Here is a 26,199-nt window from a genome sequence, read left to right as displayed (position 1 = left end):
GCAGGAAGTACAATCGCTTCTGTGCCCTCTTGACCAGTGTCGTGGTGGTCCCAGTCCAGGTGAGGTCGTCTGTGATGTGGACCCCCAGGAATCTAGTGCTGCTGACCACCTCCACATCTGAGCTGTTGATGATCAGTAGAGCGTGGTGAGGCTGGTTCTTCCTGAAGTCGACGATGATCTCCTTCGTCTTCTCCACATTCAGGATCAGGCCATTGTCTCTGCACCAGCCCACCAACTGCTCCACCTCCTCCCTATAGTCCAGGTTGTCATTCTCGCTGATGAGGCCCACCACCCTTGTGTCGTCTGCAAACTTCACGATGTGATTGGTGGTGAACCTGGGGACGCAGTCGTGTGTCATCACGGTGAACAGCAGGGGGCTCAGGACGCAGCCCTGAGGGGAGCCTGTGCTGAGGGTGATGACATCTGAGGTGTTCTGTCCGACCCGGACTGACTGAGGTCTGTTGGTGAGGAAGTCTAGCAGCCAGTTCCGAAGGGGGGTGCCATTTGGAGTGACACAAATGGTTTGATGGTTATTGCTTATATCAGGGGTGTCAAACCTACGGCCGGAACCGGCCCGCCAGTGGGTTTAGTCTGGCCCGCGGGATGAATCTGCATTATCAAAAAAATGATAAATTTAATTTTCTTTAACAGTTTCTGTATTGTCCGCTAGGGGCGCTGTGTTTTAGTCAGTTCTATCGCTTTACCCGCTTTTTCTGTTGACCCTGGCCCCCTCTTCAGTGAAATGTCTTTGTCAAAAAAGAGAAAAGTGGAGACAGAGTGTCGGATTTTTCAAGAAAAATGGACCTCTTCCTATATGTTCACGGAGGTGAATGGGAAACCCGTGTGCCTGGTGTGCATGCAGCAAGTTTTGGTGCTTAAGGAATACAATATTCGGCGCCACTATGAAACTCAGCATGGAGAAAAATACAACAGCTTGCACGGAAAATTGAGAAAACAGAAAGTAAATGAAATGCGGGGGGGTCTGAGGAAACAGCAATCTGTTTTCACCCGGAGCAGAGAGGTCAGTGATGCTGCGGTGAAAGCCAGCTACGTAATTGCTAGCCAAATAGCATTAGCGTCAAAGCCATACTGTGACGGGGAGTTCGTCAAAAACTGTATGCTGAAGGCTGCCGAAATTGTGTGTCCTGAGAAGCGACAAGTTTTTGCCAATATTAGCTTGACGAGAAATACCGTGGCAGACAGAATTTCGGAACTATCGACAGACTTGGACAGCCAACTGAAACGCAAAGGGGAGTCATTTCTGGCATTTTCCATTGCAATTGATGAGAGTACTGATATTCCGGACGTCGCTCAACTGGCCATATTCATTCGTGGAGTTGACGAGACTTTGACTGTCACAGAAGAGTTTCTCGAGTTGGTGCCTATGACCGACACCACAACAGCTGATGACATTTTCCGCTCCGTTGTTGGAGCGCTGGACAGAGTCGGGGCGGACTGGTCCTGCGCAGTAAGCCTGGCTACTGATGGTGCGCCATCAATGATCGGGAAAAAGGCAGGTGTTGTAACAAAGTTCAGAGAGAAAGTACAAGCCGCAAATGGAAGAGGTGATTTTTGGACATTTCATTGCATTTTGCATCAGGAGGCATTATGTTGCAAGTCGCTAAAAATGGATCACGTCATGGAGGTGGTTGTCCGAACTGTTAATTATATCCGAGCCAGAGGTCTCAATTATCGTCAGTTTGACAGCTTTCTCAGTGACTGTAACATTACCCATGGTCTGCCATACCACACTGAAGTGAGATGGTTAAGCAGAGGTGCTGTGCTGAAGCGCTTCTTTGATCTACGTGGGGAAATCTGACAATTCATGGAGAAAAAAGGAAAACCTGTTAAGGAATTACAGTGCCCACTTCGGCTGCAGGACCTTGCATTTATGGTTGATATTACAGAGCACTTGAATAATCTGAACAAAATGTTGCAAGGACGCAAAAAAATTGTAACACAGTATTATGACAGCATACGTGCATTAAAGTTAAAGCTCGCGTTATGGGAGACGCAGATGGCAAGCGGTGACCCTGCTCATTTTTTTCCCTGTCTCAGAGATGTGTGCGCAGCAAGCCTTAATCCTTAAGTGACACAGTACAAAGACAAGATTTCAGGGTTGCTGAGGGAGTTTGAGAAGCGATTTCAGGTCTTTTGCGAACTTGAGACAGAATTTGCAGTTTTTCGCTCACCATTCACAGTCAGAGCTCCTGATGTGCCCGTTGAAATGCAACTTGAAATCATTAATTTGCAGTGTGATGTAGAATTGAAGGACAAATTTGCTTCTGTGGGCTTGGACACATTTTACAAGTATCTCCTACTACAAGTATCTTAAATTGACAGCGCTGGCTGCAAAAATGTTATCCATGTTTGGGACTACCTACTTTTGTGAGCAGGTACATTAATAAAACAAAGCTTCGCTCAAAGCTCACACATAAGCTCTTAAATGAGATTCTGAAACTGGCTGCTTCTCAGGACATGATGCCTGATATTGATGCACTTGTGCAGGCTAAAAGATGCCAAGTTTCAGGGGCAAATACTGAGCAAGACTAAATCCCTATGGAATGCTGCTTTCAACATTGCACTATGAAAATAAACAGCTCTGAATATTTGCTGTTGTAATCTCTGGGAAAGTCAGTGCTAGTCAGTTTTCTTGTCAGTTTTCTTTGCATTATTTCTCATGCATGCCATATATGTTATGTGAGTTTTGCACTTGAATAAATGTAAAAGTGTTGTTGAAATTGCACATACTTTTCTTAAAAACTCTTAGGTTGTTAGTTACCGTATTTTCCGCCCTAAAAGGCGCACCTAAAAACCTAAATTTTTATCAAAAGTCAACAGTGCGCCTTATAGTCCGGTGCGCCTTATATATGGATCAAGTGATGAAATTGTTGATCCATACTGGTTGTACACAGTGCTCTGCCAAAATGTTTTAGTACGTTTTAGTACGACTAGTAAATTACAAGGTCACATCGCTTCCCAGCATTACGGTAACTGTAGTCAGGGGGCGTCACCGAATAGCTGTTGTACCCGCGAGGCTATTTCATTTCAAAATAGGCTGCTCCGTTAATGTTTCGAGTAAATCTACGGATCGATATGAAAGGGAAACATAGGTAAGTAGTACCAATGCGTTAGATCAAACCTTAGTCAGTTCTGATCATTTTATAGGAGCTTGTTTGAGAGACGCGATTGTTTACACTTTGCTGAGGCTCATGGGAGATTGCGAGCTGAGGGTCATGGGTTTTTGCGGATGGCTAATGCTATAACGATAGCTGCTATACGCGCGAGGCTATTTCATGTCAAAATAGGCTGCTCTGTTAATGTTTCGAGTAAATCTACGGATCAATATGGAAGGGAAACATAGGTAAGTAGTACCAATGCGTTACATCGAACTTTAGTCAGTTCTGATCATTTTATAGGAGCTCGTTTGAGAGACGCGATTGTTTACACTTTGCTGAGGCTCATGGTAGATTGCGAGCTGAGGGTCATGGGTTTTTGCGGATGGCTAATGCTATAACGATAGCTGCTATACGCGCGAGGCTATTTCATGTCAAAATAGGCTGCTCTGTTAATGTTTCGAGTAAATCTACGGATCGATATGGAAGGGAAACATAGGTAAGTAGTACCAATGCGTTAGATCGAACTTTAGTCAGTTCTGATCATTTTATAGGAGCTCGTTTGAGAGACGCGATTGTTTACACTTTGCTGAGGCTCATGGGAGATTGCGAGCTGAGGGTCATGGGTTTTTGCGGATGGCTAATGCTATAACGATAGCTGCTGTACGCGCGAGGCTATTTCATATCAAAATAGGCTGCTCTGTTCATGTTTCGAGTAAATCTACGGATCGATATGGAAGGGAAACATAGGTGTGTAGTACCAATGCGTTAGATCGAACTTTAGTCAGTTCTGATCATTTTATAGGAGCTCGTTTGAGAGACGCGATTGTTTACACTTTGCTGAGGCTCATGGGAGATTGCGAGCTGAGGGTCATGGGTTTTTGCGGATGGCTAATGCTATAACGATAGCTGCTGTACGCGCGAGGCTACTTCATATCAAAATAGGCTGCTCTGTTCATGTTTCGAGTAAATCTACGGATCGATATGGAAGGGAAACATAGGTGTGTAGTACCAATGCGTTAGATCGAACTTTAGTCAGTTCTGATCATTTTATAGGAGCTCGTTTGAGAGACGCGATTGTTTACACTTTGCTGAGGCTCATGGGAGATTGCGAGCTGAGGGTCATGGGTTTTTGCGGATGGCTAATGCTATAACGATAGCTGCTATACGCGCGAGGCTATTTCATGTCAAAATAGGCTGCTCTGCTAATGTTTCAAGTAAATCTACGGATCGATATGGAAGGGAAACATAGGTAAGTAGTACCAATGCGTTAGATCGAACTTTAGTCAGTTCTGATCATTTTATAGGAGCTCGTTTGAGAGACGCGATTGTTTACACTTTGCTGAGGCTCATGGGAGATTGCGAGCTGAGGGTCATGGGTTTTTGCGGATGGCTAATGCTATAACGATAGCTGCTGTACGCGCGAGGCTATTTCATATCAAAATAGGCTGCTCTGTTCATGTTTCGAGTAAATCTACGGATCGATATGGAAGGGAAACATAGGTGTGTAGTACCAATGCGTTAGATCGAACTTTAGTCAGTTCTGATCATTTTATAGGAGCTCGTTTGAGAGACGCGATTGTTTACACTTTGCTGAGGCTCATGGGAGATTGCGAGCTGAGGGTCATGGGTTTTTGCGGATGGCTAATGCTATAACGATAGCTGCTGTACGCGCGAGGCTACTTCATATCAAAATAGGCTGCTCTGTTCATGTTTCGAGTAAATCTACGGATCGATATGGAAGGGAAACATAGGTGTGTAGTACCAATGCGTTAGATCGAACTTTAGTCAGTTCTGATCATTTTATAGGAGCTCGTTTGAGAGACGCGATTGTTTACACTTTGCTGAGGCTCATGGGAGATTGCGAGCTGAGGGTCATGGGTTTTTGCGGATGGCTAATGCTATAACGATAGCTGCTATACGCGCGAGGCTATTTCATGTCAAAATAGGCTGCTCTGCTAATGTTTCAAGTAAATCTACGGATCGATATGGAAGGGAAACATAGGTAAGTAGTACCAATGCGTTAGATCGAACTTTAGTCAGTTCTGATCATTTTATAGGAGCTCGTTTGAGAGACGCGATTGTTTACACTTTGCTGAGGCTCATGGGAGATTGCAAGCTGAGGGTCATGGGTTTTTGCGGATGGCTAATGCTATAACGATAGCTGCTATACGCGCGAGGCTATTTCATGTCAAAATAGGCTGCTCTGTTCATGTTTCGAGTAAATCTACGGATCGATATGGAAGGCAAACATAGGTAAGTAGCACCAATGCGTTAGATTGAACTGTAGTCAGTTCCAATCATTTTATAGGAGATCATTTGAGAAACGCGATTGTTTACAGAGGGCTCGTTGGTTATTGGCTAGTGGGTGCATACCGCAACCCTAGTCAACCTCAGTTTGTTGCAGTAAAGCTTCTATTTTATGCGCCTTATAGGCCGGTGCGCCTTATATATGGACAAAGTTTTAAAATGGGCCGTTCATTGAAGGTGCGCCTTATACCCCGGTGCGCCTAATAGGGCGGAAAATACGGTAGTTAGTTTTAGTTTATTCTTTAGCACATATTATATCAATAACTGTGCAAGGAGGGAGACGAAGCCTAGGGCTTGTAAAGAGCTCCACTCCTTGTTCATAATATATTTAGTAAAAGGGACAATTCATTTCATATAAAGACTTTTTATAATTTACGTCTTCTTCTTTGCACTAATACAAAGAAAAAAAGGTGGACTTATTGTTAGTTCTATGTAATTTTTGACCTGGTCTGGCCCCCTTGAGATCCGTTTAAGTTGTATGCGGACCCCAGACGAAAATAATTTTGACACCCCTGGCTTATATAATCATATAATAGTCATTTGATATATAATTTATATATCGTTATATGGGCCTGTGGAATATTTTGAAGTGCAAGCGCCGTCAGCGGCGCGCTCCCATTGTTGACATAAAAGACGATCGATGGATTTAATGAATTGGAGGGACACAGATGATTTTATAAACGTGTTATTTACATATGTAATAGTTATTTGAATAACTCTGAATGTTACGTCAAGCCCGTTCACAGCTCTTCGTTTCTGTTTATGTCACGTTAGCATACCTATCGTTTAGCCTGTTGTTGCTCGTTTGTGTCTGTTCTTGGTGTTGGATTTTGTCGAATAAATGTCCCCCAAAATGCGACTTATACTCCGGAGCGACTTATATATGTTGTTGTTTTTTTCACGCTATTGTGCATTTTATGGCTAATGCGACCTATATTCCGGAGCGACTTTTAGCCCGAAAAATAGGGTATATTAACAGTATGCTACGGTTCAAAAAGTACGTTTGTTTTCCTTTCCAGGTGGTACGAAAAATGATGTGGTTGATGGACCATGTGTTCAAATACACAAACTTTGGCCTAGTGTCCCTTATACACGGCGACTTCTTCATCAGACAGGTAAGAACTCATCACATCATGTGAAATATTAAATCATCACTCCTGTCCCCGCTGGAAGGCTTACACACATTTAGTCTTCTGAAGGCTGTGGCGTTCTCTGTGAAGGTCAGCTACTATGGACAGTAGTGTGTGGAGTCTGGGGGGTTGTAGGCCGCTCAGCCCTGCTAGGTCAGACTAACCCTTTGTTGTGGGGCAGAGCAGGCTGCTTTGACCAGCCTTCACGAGGACACCCACTGGGAATATACTGTGAATGCTATCCTCCCTGAATTCCTGGAATATAACGCATGTTGTTTTAAGGCTTCATTGATTCATTCTTATCGCCAGTCAGCATTTATCTGCTTTTAATCATTTTACTTGAGTGCCCAGCAAATTTCTGCCTCAGAATCCCTCGTAGAGCACCGTGTCAAGGCCGATTCACCTTGAACCGCGTACAAGCCTGACTGGTCTTAGTCATTTCTTTGATCCCTTCTGGCAGTCTAGTGTGCATTGCTGACATCCTTCCCCAAAATACCTCACGCAGCGACAGCCAGGCAAGCATCTGCTGTTCATGGGGCGGAGCTGACATATCTCGCCACCATGTGCACAGCAGCAGTAGGCTGCACATGGAACAAGATCCAATTTTAAACACATTAGCGTGGTGCTAAGAAATATCACATACTCTACGTACTGTACACTGGCTATGAAATGATATCCCAGTCAGTAAAAGGGTAAAATAATGTGGCCTATTTTATAAATAAATGGAGAAAAGATTCCAGAAAAAAATCTGTTAATTTCATGTGATTTTTAAGAATAATTATTTTGTATTGGTATAAACATTTTTGATTGTATTGCACACCTGCCTCTAGTGTCAATTTATCCTCTAATATGGGTGGACTTTATATTTCCCTCAACCCTGACACATAAACGATGCACTGATCTCTTCTCTGATTGGTGTGCCACGCAAGTTTATAACCCCGCCAAAAGCCCGTATGCCGCTGATGCATTTAAATTGGCTTTTGACCAACTGAACTTTACTGGAGATCAATCCTCTCAACCTCCCTCCATGTCATTGCTAATGTCCCTAATGTCATTTTTTTCACACCCGTGGCGTGACAGTATTACTCATCAGAGTGCTCGACAGTTGTGCTGCCACCAATTTATTAGTGTTTGCTTGTAAGTGTTGTCAAGGCATGTCTTTATTCCCTTCAGGGTAAAGCCCACCGAGACAAGCAGCTGGTCTACTTGAAGGAACACTTAGACAAATATTACCATAGTCGTGACAGGAAGTGGATCGTACTGTTCCCCGAGGGTGGCTTCCTGCGCAAGCGGAGGGAAACCAGCCAGTTGTTTGCCAAAAAGCATTCTCTACCCCACCTGACCCACGTCACGCTGCCTCGCCTCGGTGCCACCCAGGTCATCCTGAAAACTTTGTCAGCCCAACATGAAAATGGCAGTGTGGGCAATGAGAGCGGGACACCCAACCAGACCGGTAACTAACACGTACATGTGCAAAAACGGCGCCCAGGTTTCAGATCGAAGCAACCTCGTGCAAATGGTTGCATTTATTTAAATTTAAAAAAACTGTTGTAGGGATGGATCATTTGTATTTGGATGCTTACTGAGCTGAAACATTTGACTAAACCGTTAAATTTGTATGACCTTAGAAAACATTAACACACAAAAGCAAAACCAACACGAATGCCTAAAGTAATCCAATTGAAGGGTGATTTGTTGTAGTTTTAGTCCCAAGCATGTTTTGGCCAGCATTGTTGAAAATGCGGCTCAGCTGCGTGCCCTAAAGGCAGGCTCGGTGCTTGATGCAAACCACTGTGAGTTTATCAAGACAAGAGTGTCAAAACACGCTGGCCCCGTGTGCAGCCTGCGCATGTTCTTGTTGTAGCCGCTTTCTCTCAACGCTGCAAGCAGGTTGGTGCAGAGAGGCTTTGTCCTTCCACTTGAATCTTGCTAATGGCTTTTAAACATAGGGCAGGAGAAAAAAAAACAAATACCCCAAAGTGTACTCTGTCCCTATGTCCTCTACGTACGCTTATGCAAGCGCCATCTCACCCCGACCATCCCTGATGCTCTGCAGAGGTACCCACATTTTGCTGACTCACACCGAGACAAATGGGCCACTTGCAGAAAACCAGATTTGATGTAAATACTATGCGTGCCGCTGTCTAACGGCCATTCAGTGTCTCCTTGGCTTAAACACTGATAAGGTGTACATGTTGGCGAAAAGATAGGAAGCACCCCGGCAAAGTTCATGACTCGAAACGGTTTATGATAAACCATATGAGTCGACCAATCACAAGCGTGCCTCTGGGTGATCTTGAGTCTACTGTCACGTTGTAGTTCCGACCAAGGTGCTGCATATGTCCCCCTGGCAGTGTATGCTGAAGGACGCACCTCTGCCGTTTATTACAGTGTGGTTTGTCACTGTAGCGATGCGTTGGCTCAAAGCCTCGTACTTTGGCCCGCTGCACACATGAGTGTGGCTTCCTCTTTGCGTGGTTAGACAAAGCTTGGGATCCAATTACCCATGCTGTGATGGCTGTGGCGATTCCCATCAATGCCAAGAAAGCCCGCTAAGTCACTTATTCTGTGGTATGAATAAGCCGGTAACGTGTGCCATGGTTTTTGGTTCACCTTGCTAATTTGCAGACAAATATGCTCAGTCAACACAAGTTTGTATACAGTTCACTAATACTGGCTTGCCCATTCAATTAGATGTCATTTCATAGCCAATTATTTATTATAAAAAATTGTAAAAATTCAAAGCAGATAGACAATTCACCCCTATTACCCTTTATCACATTCTGCTTGGCATTATCATTTTGGTGTCTACTCCGTTCCAGGTAAAAAGCGCAAAGGGCTGCAGTGGGTGATAGATGTGACCATAGCTTATCCCAAAGCCAGACCCATGGACATCCAGACGTGGATTTTTGGCTACAGGTCGGCAACAGTCACCCATGTTCACTACAGGTAAGGGTGAAATAAAATCAGATCAGCAAAGTTGCAGCGACTGACACTCCTAAATTCAGTACATAGACTTTGAGACTGATATTGTCACTCTCCTAAGGTGTTTACTTCTATCGAGGGAGAATTTGAGAATCCACTCACTGATAGCTCAAGAGTACAGAAGGAAGTCCCCACCAACTTGCTTTCATACTTAGTGAGTCAGCGGAATGCACCAGAGCTGAAGAAGTTATTAGATGACTTAATGCACCACTGTCCTCTGTTCGGTCGCTGTGATGACCTTCCCCCCCAGCTGTGGCATTTGCGCTTATTCAAGATTTTTTTTTTTCTCAACAAAGGTGTTTTTACCTTTGCTCCTTTGAATTTAGAAATGCAAATGGGGGCTATTTTATCACTTTATACTCTCTGCTGTTCACTTGCGACCACCAGACATTTAGTACTGTTAATAATATCGCTGCTCTTGGTAGAGAAAATGTCCTCTCGCTGTCCTCAAGGTCTCCTTGTGTAGTTATCCTTTCACTTAATTATACGATAAAGGTGCATCTGGATTAGCTTCGTTGCAAGACCCCAGTCAAGATAAATGTCTTTTTACTGTACACAGCATCTATGTAGTATCTTATGAGGGATGCATTCAGGGTCAAGCGGCAGTTGCTGGAAGTCATGATGACCCTCGGGATGCTGTGAACACTTCACTCTGCAGGGTGTAATTGAACAAAATGTGATTTATTGAAGTTGCCTTGATGATCTGTCTCCGTAGTTGTTGTTTTTTTCTGGTCATTCACCAACTTGGACTAAAGCAAAGGGCTCATTGTGTTTGTTATAAATTGTCAGAGATGTCACAATTTTGAGACAGTCTAACCAAACATTAAAACAGTCACCTTCCTTTGCATAGTAAGCGGTTCTGCAGACAGGCACCCCAACTAGCGGCACAGCTGTTAAACTTGCGCGCACACACGTCAGTGATCAAGATCCAGGCTGGTACAGGTGCACAGACGAGAGGAGTTATGTGCCCGCTGTTCAGATAAACACAGGAGTGAGTACTATGATGTACTTCAGAACAACACATTTTTATTAAGAAGAGTATTCAGATGTGCTCGGTTTAGGCAATTAGGTCTGACCACAGGCTGAATTGTTCTAACGGTAAATATTGAGTGTGCGCAGTCTTGATGACTTCTTTAAACAGGGTGTACTTCAACAAAAGTACGTTTTAATGACAAGATAAACATTAAATTGAAACCGAAAAGGAGGAATGTTATGCACTGATGAGAAGAAGCGCTAGAAGTTGGTGTTATCAGGAAGAAAAGCAACAGGGAAGACCTCACTCACTGTCTGTTCTGAGTGGTTGCCCTGCCAATTAAATCACCCACTTGCTGTGGGGGGTCCTTATTTTTACCGTTTTTTCCATGTATAATGCGCCCCCATGTATAATACGCACCCTAAAAATGGCATGTTGATGCTGGAAAAAAGCCTGTACCCATGTATAATACGACCGCAAATTTTGACTCCTACTTAAGGCCGTGAACGTAAAATTATTTCAGAAAAAATATCATCTTTGGGAACAACCGGATGTTATTCTGCCGGTCAGTATCACTGCGCATGCGCTAGCAAACTCAATAGCGAAGAAATGTTTAGGATTTGTGTAGGGTACATTGTGACAGCAAACGAGCAGGTGATCGAGCAAGCGTCTGATACGAGAGCATTGTGTTCGTATGGAGCGTGTTTGAAGTGAACAGCAGAGAATAAAACGCATCTGTAATGGCGGCCTCCGTATGATATCCGAATGAAAAAAAAAATAATGAAAATAAAAATTGTACCCATGTATAATGCGCACCCCAGATTTTAGGACAATAAATTAGTTAAATTTTGCGCATTATGCATGGAAAAAAACGGTATTTGTCCAAGCATGTGGGTTTCAACACATTTAGAGTAGGATTTAAACGGTTTGTATTTCTATCATAAACATCTTACTCGTGTCACAAATAATAAATAATAATAATACATTCAATTTATATAGCGCTTTTCAATAACCCAAAGACGCTTTACATGGAATAAGAAAAAAAAGAGTGGACGGGGGGGGCGGGGAGAGACAGTAGCTTATAGTGAACAGGACATCGGTCAGCAGTGAAAGGGGATGGATGGAGGAGCAGGAGGGGCGGGAGCGGAGGTTGTTGAGGTTGCCAGTACGGGAGGTGGGGGTGACGGGGGGTTGGTAGTCCATAAGGAAGATGGGTGAGCCATCTGAGAAATGCCGGACAGATGTAGCGGCGACGGCGAAGGATCCCAGCCTCGTGTGGAAGGAGCAGTGGACCAGGTGGTGATGCAGGTCGACCTCGACTGCACCCGCTCGAACGGCAGGCCCCAACGCACCACGGCGGCACACAGCAGAGCCACGGTTGGCGAGCCCGCAGGGAGTGGAGCCCGTCCCACGCGGACGCCGGACGGAAGGCCAGAGAACCGGGCCAGAGCTGCCGTCGAGTCCGCAGCAGGCGGCCACAGGCTCCAAGTCGGGAGGCAGGAGGGTCTGGTGGTGGTTTTGTCCAGTTGGCTGTTGGCTAGCTGGCTAAAGTAGTTGGTAGAGGAGACAGATGGGTGAGAGCGGAGCTGCGGGGAAGCGAGGTGGACGGAAGACAACACGAGAAAAATAAGAGAAGAGACGGGTGGACTGAAAACGGGAAAACGAAAAACAAGTAACGGACACGGTCCGGGACAGAAGCAGCAGTCAACAAATCTGACGCCAGCGTGCTCTAACCCGGAAGACAACAGACGGTGGGGGAGGGGATAGTCCTACACAAGTAGGTAGAACATTGTTCTTCTTGCCATCCTTCTATTTTATAGCTTCCTTCCATTATTACATCAACACTACCACTTGTCCAGGTGCCTTTTGTCTAATGAGACACAGACTGCTTGATATCAGTTTCCCTGGTGACATGATGAGATTATTGGTATAGTGTAGAATCATCAATGGATCACAATTAGTGCTGTAATCATTCCATCTTGGTTGTGGTGAGGCAAGAGGTCTTGAATCCACCTGTTCCAGCCTCTTTCTGTGTGTGTGTTTTTTGCCTGATATCAGATTACCGGGACCAAGCCTCTCAACAGGCAGCTGAGCATTGTGTAGCATTCTAGATGAATCTGTGCTCTGCATGTTTTTTTTAATCCCATCCACCCAGCCTTTTTCTTGTGCCTTTTCGCCATATAAGACCAGTTTTACAGATCCTAAGACTACAGAATGTCACTTGAGAGAGTTAGGTGGGTGTACAGAGGCAGAGCGAAGGCAGTGGTAGGTGTTGAAGATTTTGCTTTTTTTTGTACGGGCTCATTTTTCCTTGTTTAATGCTCTACTGTCTGCTTTAATGAAAGCTACTCTTGGCGGGAGCTGCAAGGTGTCTATGACAAGATGCGGGTCACACGTCTGAATTGTTGAGCTTGCACTTGTACTGCTTTCTCAAGCCTTCTTTGGATTTTTCTTCCGCCCACAAAACAGCTGAGCTACGGGGCCAGTACGTGGAACACTTCACATTTCCTACTTGGATTGGCTTGGTTTGAGGGCTTCCACAATCAATTCGTCACACCTTTGAGTACCGTAATTTCCGGACTATAAACCGCACCGGACTATAAACCGCACCAGCTAAAATCCGGGGATATTTGTTTTTTTTCTTATATAAGCCGCACCGGACTATAAGCCGCACGTGCACACGGGTTTTTTACAAAGAAAGACAGTACACAGAAAGCCTTTTTAAAGTTTTAATAACATACTTTAACATGTCTTTCTAAACATTGCCTGTGACGCAGCAGTAGTACCGCAGCAACACGGAAGTGTGCACGCGAGTTATTAACAAAGAAAGACTGGACACAGAAAGCTTTTTTAAAGTTTTAATAACATACCTTATCATTTCTTTCCAAACACTACCTGTGACGCGGCAGTAATACCGCAGCAACATGGAAGTAACACAAGACTAATAGGGCTGGATTAAAAAAAACATACCGGTAAAAGTCACTGAGACGCGGCGGTAACACAGCAGCAACACGGTAGTACAGCACCAACAGGGCTCGTTAAAAAACATACCAGTAAAAGTAAAAAAAGAGCCATCTTCATCTTCCTCCTGTGCACTGAAACCATCGAAGTCTTCCTCCTCACTGTCCGATTGGAATAGCGTTAGATATCCTTCGCCACACAGTCTCAGTCTTTCTTTTGTCGTCGCTTTTATGCATTCCAAATCGATTGCTTTTAACTTAAAAGCTGCATCAAATGCATTTCTTCGTGTGTTTTCCACAATGAGGGTGTGTGCGTGATGCGCGAAATGTTCAAAACACAATCAAACTAGCACGTCTTCTTTGGCGCATTATCTCTTCTTCGTCTGTCTCGCTCTTGCTTCCTGCTAGAGCGCCCAATGGAGGCCGTAAAAATCCATAAATACGCCGCACGGCCATTTAAGCCTCAGGGTTCAAAGTAACCTTCTTAATAAAATGCATTAAAAGTTCACATTTATTACAACTTGTTTTTGGTGAGCAAAATGTCGGAAGAATTTAATTTAAATGCTGATTGATTGGGTTTTAATACAATGCAGATGGTCCAAACAGCACCACTGCTTTGTGTTATCTCTGAGTCACTTGGCAGAGTAAGAGAAAGGGTTTAGAGCAGGGGTGCCCAATACGTCGATCGCGATCGACCGGTCGATCGCCGAGCCACTATTGGTCGATCGCGTGATATTATTATTTTTTTTTTTATTTATTCATTTCCGCACTTGACGCATGTACAAACAACGGCGCTAACAACACAAACACGCTAGCTCGCGAGTAAACTCCAATTGTCAGAACCCTGTTTTTTCTCTTAAACTTAAGAAAGGGTATAAAAATGAGTGGGGCAGCCGGCCATAGTAAGAAGTATCACTTTCATAGGGAATGAAAGTAGGACTTTTTTTCACGTTGACATATACCGTAGTTTTCGGACTATAAGTCGCTCCGGAGCATAAATCGCACCAGCCATAAAATGCCCAAAGATGTGAAAAAAACCCATAAGTAAGTCGAGTATAAGTCGCATTTTGGGGGGCAATTTTTTCGACAAAATCCAACACCAAGAACAGACATGAACGAGCAACAACAGGCTAAACGATACGGTATGCTAACGTGACAAACACAAACGAGGAGCTGAGAACGGGCCTGACGTAACATTCAGTTATTTAAAAATTTACATAAATAACATGTTTATAAAACCATCTGTGTCAGTCCAATTCATTAAATCCATCGATTGTCCTTTGTCAACAATGCCGTGTGCCGCGCTGCAGTTCAAATTATTCCACAGGCCCATACAACGATATACCGTTTTTTTCCGTGTATAGTGCGCCCCCATGTATAGTACGCATGGAGCGTGTTTGAAGTGAACAGCAGAGAAGAAAGGAACAAGGCAAAGTGTTGTGAAATAAAATATTACCTGTAATACGGATTTAGGTAGAGAACTGAACTCTCGCTCGTTATATAGCTGACGTGTCTTGCTCATCCGTTCTGCGCATCTGTAATGGCGGCCTCCGTATGATATCCGGTTTGCGTGTGTGCGAGAGCGAGAGAGCGAGAGAGAGAGCGCGCGAGAGAACGTTCAACCGTAGCGCGCCGCCGACCGCCCAACTGCACCGGGCTGGTCGATTATTGTGACAGAGCCGTCGCTGAAATTTAGAAGATATTTTTAAAGTCCTGATGTACTTTCTAAAATTTAAGTGGACCTCAGTGCGCACTGCGCAGGGAGCTTAATTTGGTGCGGTCGCGCAACCGCAGCGCGCCGGGCGCTCACTGTCGCATTGCTTAAAGAGCGCCTTTGTGTTTTAGGATGAACAGCAGAGACCAAAGGAACAAGGCAAAGTGTTGTGAAATAAAATATTACCTGTAATACGCATTTTGTTATTTGCTGATTGAAACTGCTAATTAAACTGTGAATTGAAACTAATAGGAAGAAAACAACTCTCGCTCTTTATATAGCTGACGTGTCTTGCGCATCCGTTCTGTGCATTTTATTTCACAACACTTTGCCTTTCTTCTCTGCTGTTCACTTCAAACACGCTCCATGCGACCGCAATGCTCTCGTATCAGACGCTTGCTCGATCACCTGCTCGTTTGCTGTCCCGTGCGCGCACGAAGCGCGGTGGTGCGTTTACGGGCAGTCGGAGAAATCAACGCCAACAAAAAAAATTACATCCAGCCTAGTTAAGACCATACCAAAGACTATAAAAATGGGACCCATTGCCTCCCTGCGTGTGTGACGATCATTGGGACTTAAAAAAAAAAAAAAAAAAAATTAAAAAAAAAAATTTTTTTTTTTTTTGTACCCATGTATAATGCGCACCCCAGATTTTAGGACAATAAATTAGTTAAATTTTGCGCACTATACACGGAAAAGAACGGTATAAACTATATTTGAAATAACTAACACATAAACAATATTATCAAACCATTTGTGTCACTCCAAATCATTAAATCCATCGATCAAATTTCTCGTCTTTTATCGATCGTCCTTTGTCAACAATGCCGTGTGCCGCGCCGCAGTTCAAATTATTCCACAGGCCCATACAGCGATTATATAAACTATATTTTAAATAACTATCACATAAACAACAATATTATCAAACCATTTGTGTCACTCCAAATCATTAAATCCATCGATCAAATTTCTCGTCCTTTATGTCATCCTGGTGACAGAGGACATGTCCAGAGGATATGGCGCTTTAAAGTGTTAATTACTTTATTTGATTTTTTCTCTCTATTTTGTCATGTTTGGAATATGTTCAAGATAAAGATTCAAAGCATTGAAGTGATCAACTATACTAAAAATAACATGTGAACTGGTCAACTACTTGTAAGTACCGTTTTTTCCATGTATAATGCGCAAAATTTAACTAATTTATTGTTCTAAAATCTGGGGTGCGCATTATACATGGGTACAAATTTATTTATTTATTTATTTTTATTTATTTTTTGTAAGAAAATCATGGTACAACATTTTTTGAAGAAAATCTTGTGTGGAGTGTGGAAAGGAGCAGGGCGACCAAGTGCAGCTTGGACCAGGTTTCATTGGAGGAACTCAAAACACAGACTTGGTAAACTAACATAACTCTCTAACAAAACCAACAACAGGACTGACCGACAAAGACGTGGAACAAAAAGACAGGGTGACATTACCAAAGACAGGAACAGAAACCTGTGTTATTGTCAAATATTGTTTGTTTTTTAATCTCCATCGCGGACTGGACGTCATACGGAGGCAGTATCACTGCGCATGCGCACTATGGATCCGATGCGAATAGTCCTCTTCTTGACTGACAATGAATGTGATAGTTTAATATAATCAGCAAATAACAAAATGCGTATTACAGGTAATATTTTATTTCACAACACTTTGCCTTGTTCCTTTCGTCTCTGCTGTTCATTTCAAACATGCTCCATACGAACGCAATGCTCTCGTATCAGACGCTTGCGCGATCACCTGCTCGTTTGCTGTCACAATGTACCCTACACAAATCTGAAACATTTGTTGCGGCTCCGAGTCACGACGAGGGGCAAGTTTTGGTTTCCAAGGTTGTTTTTGTTCCTCTTCAACTTCTCTCCCATACAGAGCCGCCTTTTTCACATGTCCGCACGTCACTTTCCTCTTTTCATTTTAACCGAACTGATCGCGGTGGTGCCTTTACGGGAAATCAACGCCAACAAAAAAAATACATACAGCCTAGTTAAGACCATACCAAAGACTATAAAAATGGGACCCAGCTGCTCACTGCTCCCCTCTCTCCCAGGGGATGGATCAAAATCACACGGGGATGGGTCAAATGCAGAGGACAAATTTCACCACACCCAGATGCGTGTGTGACGATCATTGGGACTTAAAAAATAAAATAAATAAATAATAAAAATTGGGGTGCGTATTATACATGGGTACAGGCTTTTTTCCAGCATCAACATGCCGTTTTTAGGGTGTGTATTATACATGGGGGCGCATTATACATGGGAAAAAACGGTAAGTGATGTGTTAATGATCAAGTAAAAATCTGTGAAAAAAAAAACATATAAGTCGCGCCTGAGTATAAGTCGCCCCCCCCACCCAAACTATGAAAGAAAACGCGACTTGTAGTCCGAAAATTACGGTATATAATTTATTTTATTATTTTTTAGTTTTTTATATTTTTGTGACTTGGTCATTTCAAAAGTAGCTCGCGAGCTGAAAAAGTTTGGGCATCCTTGGTTTAGAGCCCTTTGACGCAGGTCACCTAGCGTGCATTCCTACTAAAGTTCATAATCACAAGCAACACAGCCAGAATCAGCAGCAGCCATAGTAGTGTTTCAAAATAGTATTTTTGTTGTTTTTTTCTTCAAGATACCGCACAACAACGGTCCACAGCCTTTTTACGAGTGTATAAAAGTGATCAAGTCATCACAAAAATCACGAAAAAAATCTTATATAAGCCGCACCGGACTATAAGCCGCAGGGTTCAAAATTTTGGAAAAAAGTCGCAGCTCATAGTCTGGAAATTACGATATACGAGTTGGTTTTTTTTTTTCCCTCTTTCCCAGCACAGGATTTTGTTCATCTTTCTCAGCATCGATTTGGTCATTGGTTCAAAGCCTAGTGAAACAGTCATCAGAAATAGACATTCAAATGTGTCTCCAAATGTACTCGTATTATTCAATGTTTACTGCTCGACTATCTGTCAGCTTAGCATAAAGTTCATGATCACCTGTGACAATGACGTGATAGTTCTTTACTCATGACCTCTGCACTGATAAGAGGCACCCGGCCTAGACACTCATTAACTTCATCCCCCACACATCAGTTTAGATACAACTGATGACAGTGATAAAGTGATAGTTCTTTACTCATGACCTCTGCACTGATAAGAGGCACCCGGCCTAGACACTCATTAACTTCATACCCCACACAACAGTTCAGATACAATTGATCACAGTGATAAAGTGATCTTGCTCCGTAGACACACACACACAGTGAAGAAAGAATAACTGTAGTATTTTAACTTGTGCAGTGTCAATGCATCCTTAGAGTGACGGAAAGCTCTTGAATATCAACGTGTTGGTAGTTCACTCAGCTGTTTCCTTCGGCCAAGCCTTTTACATTTGTCACGTCAATTGTTTCTGACCAAATCATTTCCTGGAACGTAGACAGCCTTAAGCCTTGTATTCTTTCACTGATTCTTCAAGATGATGTATTTGGTCAGAATGTTTGCCGTTGGATGTGATTTCGCCTCATTAGAGAAACATATTTCATAAATCTGACCTGCAGGCGCTGAAGTGATGGAAAATGTTATTCATCATAACAGTGTCGTATTTAATAAGAATCACTGATAGTAGTTTTTTGGTGAAATCTTTTTTTAATGCTTTTAATAAATGCATTTGTTTTCAAAAAGCTTTTTTTAATATCCATGCTTTAGTATCTTCTAAAAGTAAAAACCTTTTATGCAATAACCTTTACATGTCATTTATATTACTTCACACAAACACTACATCCATCAGCTCCTGGTTCGGCCCCCCGGTCAAAATTTAGAACCCAATTCAGCTCGCAAGTCAAAACGTTTGCCCACCCCTGGTTTAACCAATCAATACATGTTAAATGGAATCAATACTGTATGGCCCATTGCCTTCTTCCTCCAGATCCTCTCCACAGATGTCCTTTTAAATGGTCAGGAATATTAAAGTAACACTGAGTGCAGAAGAAATGCTCCTCTGAGGGAGGAGCCGTAACCTCTATTTGAAGGTGACCAGGGGCTGCGTGAACGCAGCCCACTAAGGCCCCCGTGTGGCTAGACTTTGAGTGTGACCTTTGAGTGTGAAATAAAAACACTTGAACTCGCTCAGGTGAGTGGGGGTCACTCTGCTAATGATTTTTCTAGTCCAAGCTACTGTAAATACGCACAGAAAGCATTTTATCGACTGTCATTTAAAATGGGCTTCAGACTGTTGCTGACGTGCAAGTTCTTCGCCGGATCCGTTCACACATTTCTTTTGTGTCTTCTTTCAGGATGTACCCAATTAAAGAAGTTCCTGTAGAGGAGCAGGCTCTGACAGACTGGCTGTATCAGAGGTTTGTGGAAAAAGAGGACTTACTGGCCCACTTCTACGACACAGGTTTGTGTGCTTTTGATGAATTTCTATAGTAGTTTTCACAACATTTGCTACACTTCAATATATCGCTTTACTGCAATCTAAGACTCGTCATAACCATCCACATTGATTCCTGTGTTGTTTTGATACAGCTCATATCTTGGCGGTGAGCGTATGTAGCGTGAACTCGACTAGCAGTGCTAACTAGTAGCCGTGATTGCCACTAGGAATCAATCACCTTTCCCATTCCTCGTCTCCTTCTCAACAGGAACGTTCCCGCCTCCAGAGGGCCAGAAAGAAGCGATCTCTCGGCAAATGACACTGGACCCCGTGTGGCTGTGCGCCATCCAGTCATTTGCCTTCGTCTCCGGCTACATGTGGTACAGCCTCTTGCGGCACCTCTACTGCGGTATGTTTTGAGTACGCCGACGAGGTGAGCAGGAAGAAGCGCCTCGGGCTCCGCCGGTGTCATGCGATGGATGACTGTACCTTTGCAATTCACGCGGCGGGAATAAAGACTGGGGGGCACTAAAAAAAATATATATATAGTATGTATACGACGTGTAGACAAACAGAATTACAGGCCCAACACGACACATGATCTTTCACATCATGGCTCTCATGTTGATGTTTACACACAGGCCTGCGCATTCAAGAGGCTCAGGACAAAGGACTGCTGTAGTTTCATGAAGTGTGTTTGGACATGTACGTCTGTGAATACTGTGAGAATACAAGCATCAAGTCCACCTTTTAGCCTGCCCTCTTTCTCATGGCCAGTGGACGTCTCGAAGCAGACGCGTGGACGCTCTGCTCCTCACCCCCCTCAGCCCACATTGCACTAAAGATCCAAACTGCTCCCTGTCCCAGGATATCTTCCTGAATGGTAGCTGCCTACATATGTGTTTTTTTCCCCATTTCTTTTTAGCCTGCGCATCTCCACGACAGCCAGCACATTTATCTTTTTTTTGTCGTCTGGACTGTTTACACTGGCGAACCCGCTCCAAGTTAAACGGCGTCAAACCTTAGTGGAAACATACAGATCACTTGAAAAGCAATTTGTCTTTTGCTCTATGTGCTATTTGCTATGTGCGTCATCTCAAAAAAGATGGACTGGGAAAGCTAGACTTTTTTTGTTTCCACTCTTTTATCACGCGGTATAGTTTTACATTTATTTAAGCCATATGCTCATCTGTCCACAAACACAAGGGAACATAATTGTTTGTACTGAATGGGTGAGAGAGAAAAAAATATATAACTGTTCACTTTGGCTTTAAGAAGTGCAGCCATTCATACAGTAGGAAGAAGTGATCATGTGTGGGTGGCCCCTCCCTTATTTTTTAATGAACTTTTTCCCCTTGAATAATGTGCTTTATGTGTTGTTACTGTGTGACGTCAGAAGGTGGAGACAATTCATAAAATATTTCATTTTAAAAACACAAAACCCTCTGTACATAACAAACCTCGAAAAGCAATTTCCGTCACCTGTCTGTGAGTAAGTCAAGTTTTATTTTTATTTTATTTTTTAAACAAAATATAATTTTGTGTGTACTTCTCATTGGTACACTGTTGTGATTTTAATTTTATTTTCCTGTTTCCAAACAAGACGGTATTGGCAATGCTACCCAAGCCTTGTGTCATCCCGAACACTTTTGGTCGTGACGATCCAATGTTAAACCATCTTTTTGTTCTAAGCTTTTGCCAATTCCTTAGGACAGAGTTTCCCAAAAGTTAGCTCAAGCCTTGAATTTTGTTCCTTTACTAAAATGGACATGAAAATGTATCATTAATTTTCTATTACAACAAGCACCAATTGCCAAGAAATGGAGGACTTTGTATTTTAGTTGAAATTTACATAAATTACTTTGACAATCGGAAACCCAAATAAAATGGACACAGACATCATTTTGGGGAAACCCTGTCTAAAAAGATTACATTTCCCAGTTATGGTGTTTTCCTAAGGGAAAAAAAGATTTGTTAGGACCAATTGTTCCAAAAGGGTTGAGCTGAAAAATGTTATTTAGTTCTGAAAGTCATTTGATTAAAAAAAAAAAAAAATCTAGAGGTGTGGCATTTGTTGTTGGCATTAATAATAAAAATTGTATTGGTTGCCGGCCCGCATTCTATGTCACTTTTGGAAAAAACTGTTAAATACCAAAAAAAAATACCTAACTTAAAAGGTAAACATTTTAAAATCTGTCATTCATTGGTCCTTATCCGATTTTTTTTTTCAACCGTGTTCCGTGTTTCCAAAGAAGGCAGGGAAAGTGATGTTTTCCTAGCTGTGGTTTTAGGAAATAAACACAATAAGGATTAAAACAAATGATACTAGAACTGTCTGTAATTCCCCATTTTGTACTCCTTTCAATTCCTAGTTACACAGCCAACACACAAAAAAACTTGTGCTGGAATAAAATATCAAAGATCGTAAACTCTGTGCTATGCTTGTCCTTTATGCTCTTTTAACCAGGGAAAAACCTTGTGGCAGCAAGTAATAAAACATCCCTTTACCCCTCATAGAAGATGTCAAAAGGCTGCAGTGAAGACCAGGCTGAAGGCTGCAGCCTTCAGGACGCCCACCCCCCTATATAGTCTCAAGAAAATAGGATGGCAGGATGTCTATGAAAGCCTTTCGGTTGTTTTGGCTCCCACGTGTCAGTCACCTTGAAATGTTCCAGTTTATGATAAACAAGCAGGCATGTTTTAGGTTTTTGCTGTGGTATGGTTTCAATGTCAGTATTGAGGTAAAATATGGAAGTCAGTACTTGATATTATGATCACATATAGTCCATGGATCGCCACCTTGCCGTGGTGGAGAGCCTTGCGTGTTCCGATGAACCTAAGAGCGATGCCGTCTGGAGTCTCGGCTCCTGGTAGGTTCAACCATGGCGGTAAGGTCGAAGGGGAGGTTCCAGACAAAGTGCGATCCAAAGACCTCAACGGTGGGAGTGGCGGAGGATGACACTGTGAGTCACAACGGCACTGAAGGCGGACGAAGGCTGCAACAGAGGGTGGTCTCAAATCGTCATGGACCCATGCCATTGGATCCCGGCCCCTTTCTGCCAAGGACCGTGTGGTGGCTGCAGGCGCATCAGTCTCCCCACGTTAAAAGACGTCACGCGCAGGCGTATTGAAGGGAACGTATTCCATTTTACATCCTGGACAACAAAGTCCTGTGGCGATCAGGAAGTGGTAACGGGGGCAGGACAGTGAGGTCTGGCAGCCCCTAGCCACAACCTGACACACAGGCGGTGGGTGTTAGATTCAGCCGTTAAGTTTTTGGACTGAGGCAGAAGAGCTTCTCGGCAGCTGCACCCAGGGCTGAGCAGCCCTATTTAGGATCCACTCTGCTCACCCCATTTAGGGGAGGGGGTTAGAAAAGGTACCCTAAATATAGCCTGCCTCACAAAATCCTGTCTGGAATACCGCATCCAGAGGGATCACCATCACGCGGTCAGAAACAAAAACATGTACACATTGGAGCCTGGAACGTGCGGACCCTAACGGACAACCAAGCCAGTGATCGACCTGAAAGGCGAACTGCCATCATCTCCAGAGAGCTAAGGAAGTTCCAGATCGACGTCGCAGCACTCTCCGAGACCCGACTAGCAGATGAAGGGCAGCTGAAGGAGCAAAAAGGTGGATATACTTTCTTTTGGAAAGGAAAACCTGCAACTGAGCCAACAATCCATGGTGTGGGTTTTGCTATCAAGAACCGCCTCATCAACCACCTCCATGAACTCCCTGTGGGCATTAACGAGCGCCTAATGACCATACGCCTGATCCTTGCCAACAATCAGATGGCCACGGTCATTAGTGCCTATGCACCAACACTTGATGCACAGGACGAAGATAAGGAGGCCTTCTACGCTGACCTAGACAAAGTCCTATCGGAAGTCCCCAAGGAGGATAAGCTAATCCTGCTTGGAGACTTCAACGCCAGAGTGGGACGAAACCACCACCTATGGAGGGGTACGCTGGGACGAGAAGGGGTTGGAAACACAAACTCTAATGGCACATTACTACTAACCAAGTGCTCAGAACACAACCTGGTCATCACCAACACACTTTTCCGTCAAAAAACCAAGTTCAAAACATCTTGGATGCATCCTCGCTCCAAACTGTGGCATCTCATCGACTATGTCATTGTCCGCTCTAAAGACCGCCACGATGTCCTAAACACCAGAGCAATGACCAGTGCAGACGACTGCTGGACCGACCATCGCCTCATTCGCTCCATCATGTCCATCCGCCTAATGCGGAAAAAACTGATCCAGAAAAGACAATGTCGGCCAAGAATAAACATCGAGCTGTTGAATGACACCGCCTACCAACAACAGCTGCAGGAGGCTCTTAGTGCAGCGCTGCCCAACCACTACCCAGAGGATACTGAAACACACTGGAGCACACTTTCGACTACCATAATGAACACCTGCAAAAAAATCCTCGGGCACAAAAAGCGGACGCATCAAGACTGGTTTGATGAGAATGACACTGAGATCCAGCAGCTAATTAACAACAAGCGGCAAGCTTTCATCACCTGGCAAAATGACATCCACTGCAAGGTGAAAAGAGTAGCCCATGCCAAAGCGAAGGCAGCCGTCCAAACACAGGTTAGGAAACTGAAGAACCAATGGTGGACAAAGAAGGCTCTGGAGATCGAGCAGCTTGCTGACTCTGGAGACACGAGAGGCTTCTTTGATGCCACAAGAGCGGTGTATGGTCCCGGCCACCGCTGCCTAACCCCCCTTCGCTCAAAGGATGGCCTGCTGCTGAAGGACAAGGAGGCAATTGCAAACAGGTGGAAAGAACACTACGAGGACCTCTTAAACAGGGACACTACACCTGAGATGGAGGCTCTTGATCAACTACCACAACAGCCCACAGCTGAAAGCATGGGAGAGCCACCCAGCCTGAGCGAGCTGCAGGATGCCATTGGGAAGATGAGGAACAACAAGGCTGCTGGGCCCGATGGAATTCCAGCAGAGGTCTTGAAGAAAGGCGGACCCGACCTTCTCAGGCACATCCATGCCCTGCTTCTTAAGATCTGGGAAGAAGAGGAAATCCCTGCGCAGCTCAGAGATGCCTTAATCGTCCCCGTATTCAAGAAAGGAGACAAGGCAGACTGCGGGAATTACCGTGGCATTTCTCTCCTCTCCACCATAGGGAAAGCCCTCGCTCGGGTTCTGGCCAACAGACTCACCCCCCTGTCAGAAATCATCCTTCCTGAGTCTCAGAGTGGATTTCGCCCAAGCAGAGGCACCACAGACATGGTTTTCATTGCTCGACAACTGCAAGAAAAATGCCGGGAACAAAATCAACCACTATACATGGCCTTCATAGACCTCACCAAAGCCTTCGATTTAGTTAACCGTCAGGCCCTTTGGCTGGTTCTATCCAAGATTGGCTGCCCAGACAAATACATCCGAGTACTGAGACTACTGCATGATAACATGTCAGCCACAGTGCTCAGCGGCAGTGGAGACGAGACGGAACCCTTCAGGGTTGACACAGGTGTCAAACAGGGATGCGTCATCGCTCCAACACTATTTTCCATCTTTATTGCTGCTATCCTCCGCCATACATGCAAGCATCTGCCCCACGGAGTCAAAATCATGTACAGAACTGACGGCCAACTCCTCAACATCAACCGACTCAGGGCTAAAGGTCAAACCACCACCATATCCATCATGGAGCTGCAGTATGCGGACGACAATGCCCTTGTGGCCCTGTCAGAAGTAGACCTACAGAGTATTCTGTCTGCCTTCACGAAGGCATACAAACAGCTTGGTCTGGCCATTAATATAAAAAAGACCCAAATCCTCCACCAACCACTACCAAACTGCAGTTTGCTTGTCTGCCCCCCAAACATCTCTATTGATAACATCCGACTGGAAAATGTTGACCACTTCCCCTATCTTGGCAGCCTCCTGTCATCGAAAGCCACCATTGATGATGAAATTGACCATCGCCTCAGCTGTGCCAGTGGGGCTTTCTCAAGGCTACGGAAGCGAGTCTTCGAGAATCGTGACCTCCAAGCAAAGACCAAAATCCTGGTCTACAAAGCTGTGGTCCTCCCCACCCTTCTGTATGGGTCAGAAGCCTGGACCACATACAGCAGGCACTTAAGGGCACTGGAGACCTACCATCAGAGATGCCTCCGGAAAATCCTCAGGATCAGCTGGAAGGACCGACGCACCAACACCAGCGTCCTGGAGGAGGCTGGCTTGCCTACCATCACTGCCACCATTGCCCAAAACCAACTGAGATGGATTGGCCATGTAATCCGCATGCCTGACTCTCGCCTCCCAAAACAAGTTCTTTATTCCCAGCTCGCTGAAGGGAAGCGGGCCCCGGGAGGTCAGAAGAAGAGGTTCAAGGACAACATAAAAGCAAACCTGAAGAAGTGTCACATAAACCTTAAAACTTGGGAAGACAAGGCCGCAGACAGGACGACGTGGAGAATCCTTGTCCGTGACGGCACCGCGCAATATAACGTTGACCTCCACCATGCCGCTCAAGACAAACGCAGACGCAGAAAGGAGAGAGTCCCCACCAAGCAGGCCCAACCCAAACCCACCACCATTACATTCCCCTGTCCACACTGC

The 26,199-nt window shown here is 44.2% G+C and overlaps 1 protein-coding gene across 4 annotated transcripts in view; it reads left to right on the top strand.

Moving 5' to 3' along the window:
• lpgat1 (lysophosphatidylglycerol acyltransferase 1) overlaps window positions 1-22,023 on the top strand; it is a 31,114-nt gene extending 9,091 nt beyond the window's left edge. The window contains exons 4-9 of one of the 4 annotated variants that reach the window (XM_061270661.1): window positions 6,446-6,541; window positions 7,730-8,009; window positions 9,379-9,505; window positions 19,512-19,618; window positions 19,863-20,003; window positions 20,236-22,023. In XM_061270661.1, the coding sequence (XP_061126645.1) occupies window positions 6,446-6,541; window positions 7,730-8,009; window positions 9,379-9,505; window positions 19,512-19,618; window positions 19,863-20,003; window positions 20,236-20,276 (792 nt within the window). In that variant the 3' untranslated portion in view covers window positions 20,277-22,023. Of the gene's footprint in view, window positions 1-54; window positions 2,979-6,445; window positions 6,542-7,729; window positions 8,010-9,378; window positions 9,506-19,511; window positions 19,619-19,862 lie in introns of those variants that run through there. The other 3 variants (XM_061270664.1, XM_061270662.1, XM_061270665.1) reach the window with 3 other exon arrangements.
• The last annotated feature ends 4,176 nt before the right edge of the window (window positions 22,024-26,199 follow it).

Source organism: Syngnathus typhle, linkage group LG22 (assembly GCF_033458585.1).
Source record: "Syngnathus typhle isolate RoL2023-S1 ecotype Sweden linkage group LG22, RoL_Styp_1.0, whole genome shotgun sequence".
NCBI lineage: Eukaryota > Metazoa > Chordata > Actinopteri > Syngnathiformes > Syngnathidae > Syngnathus > Syngnathus typhle.
This window is presented reverse-complemented; position numbering and strand designations above follow the sequence as displayed.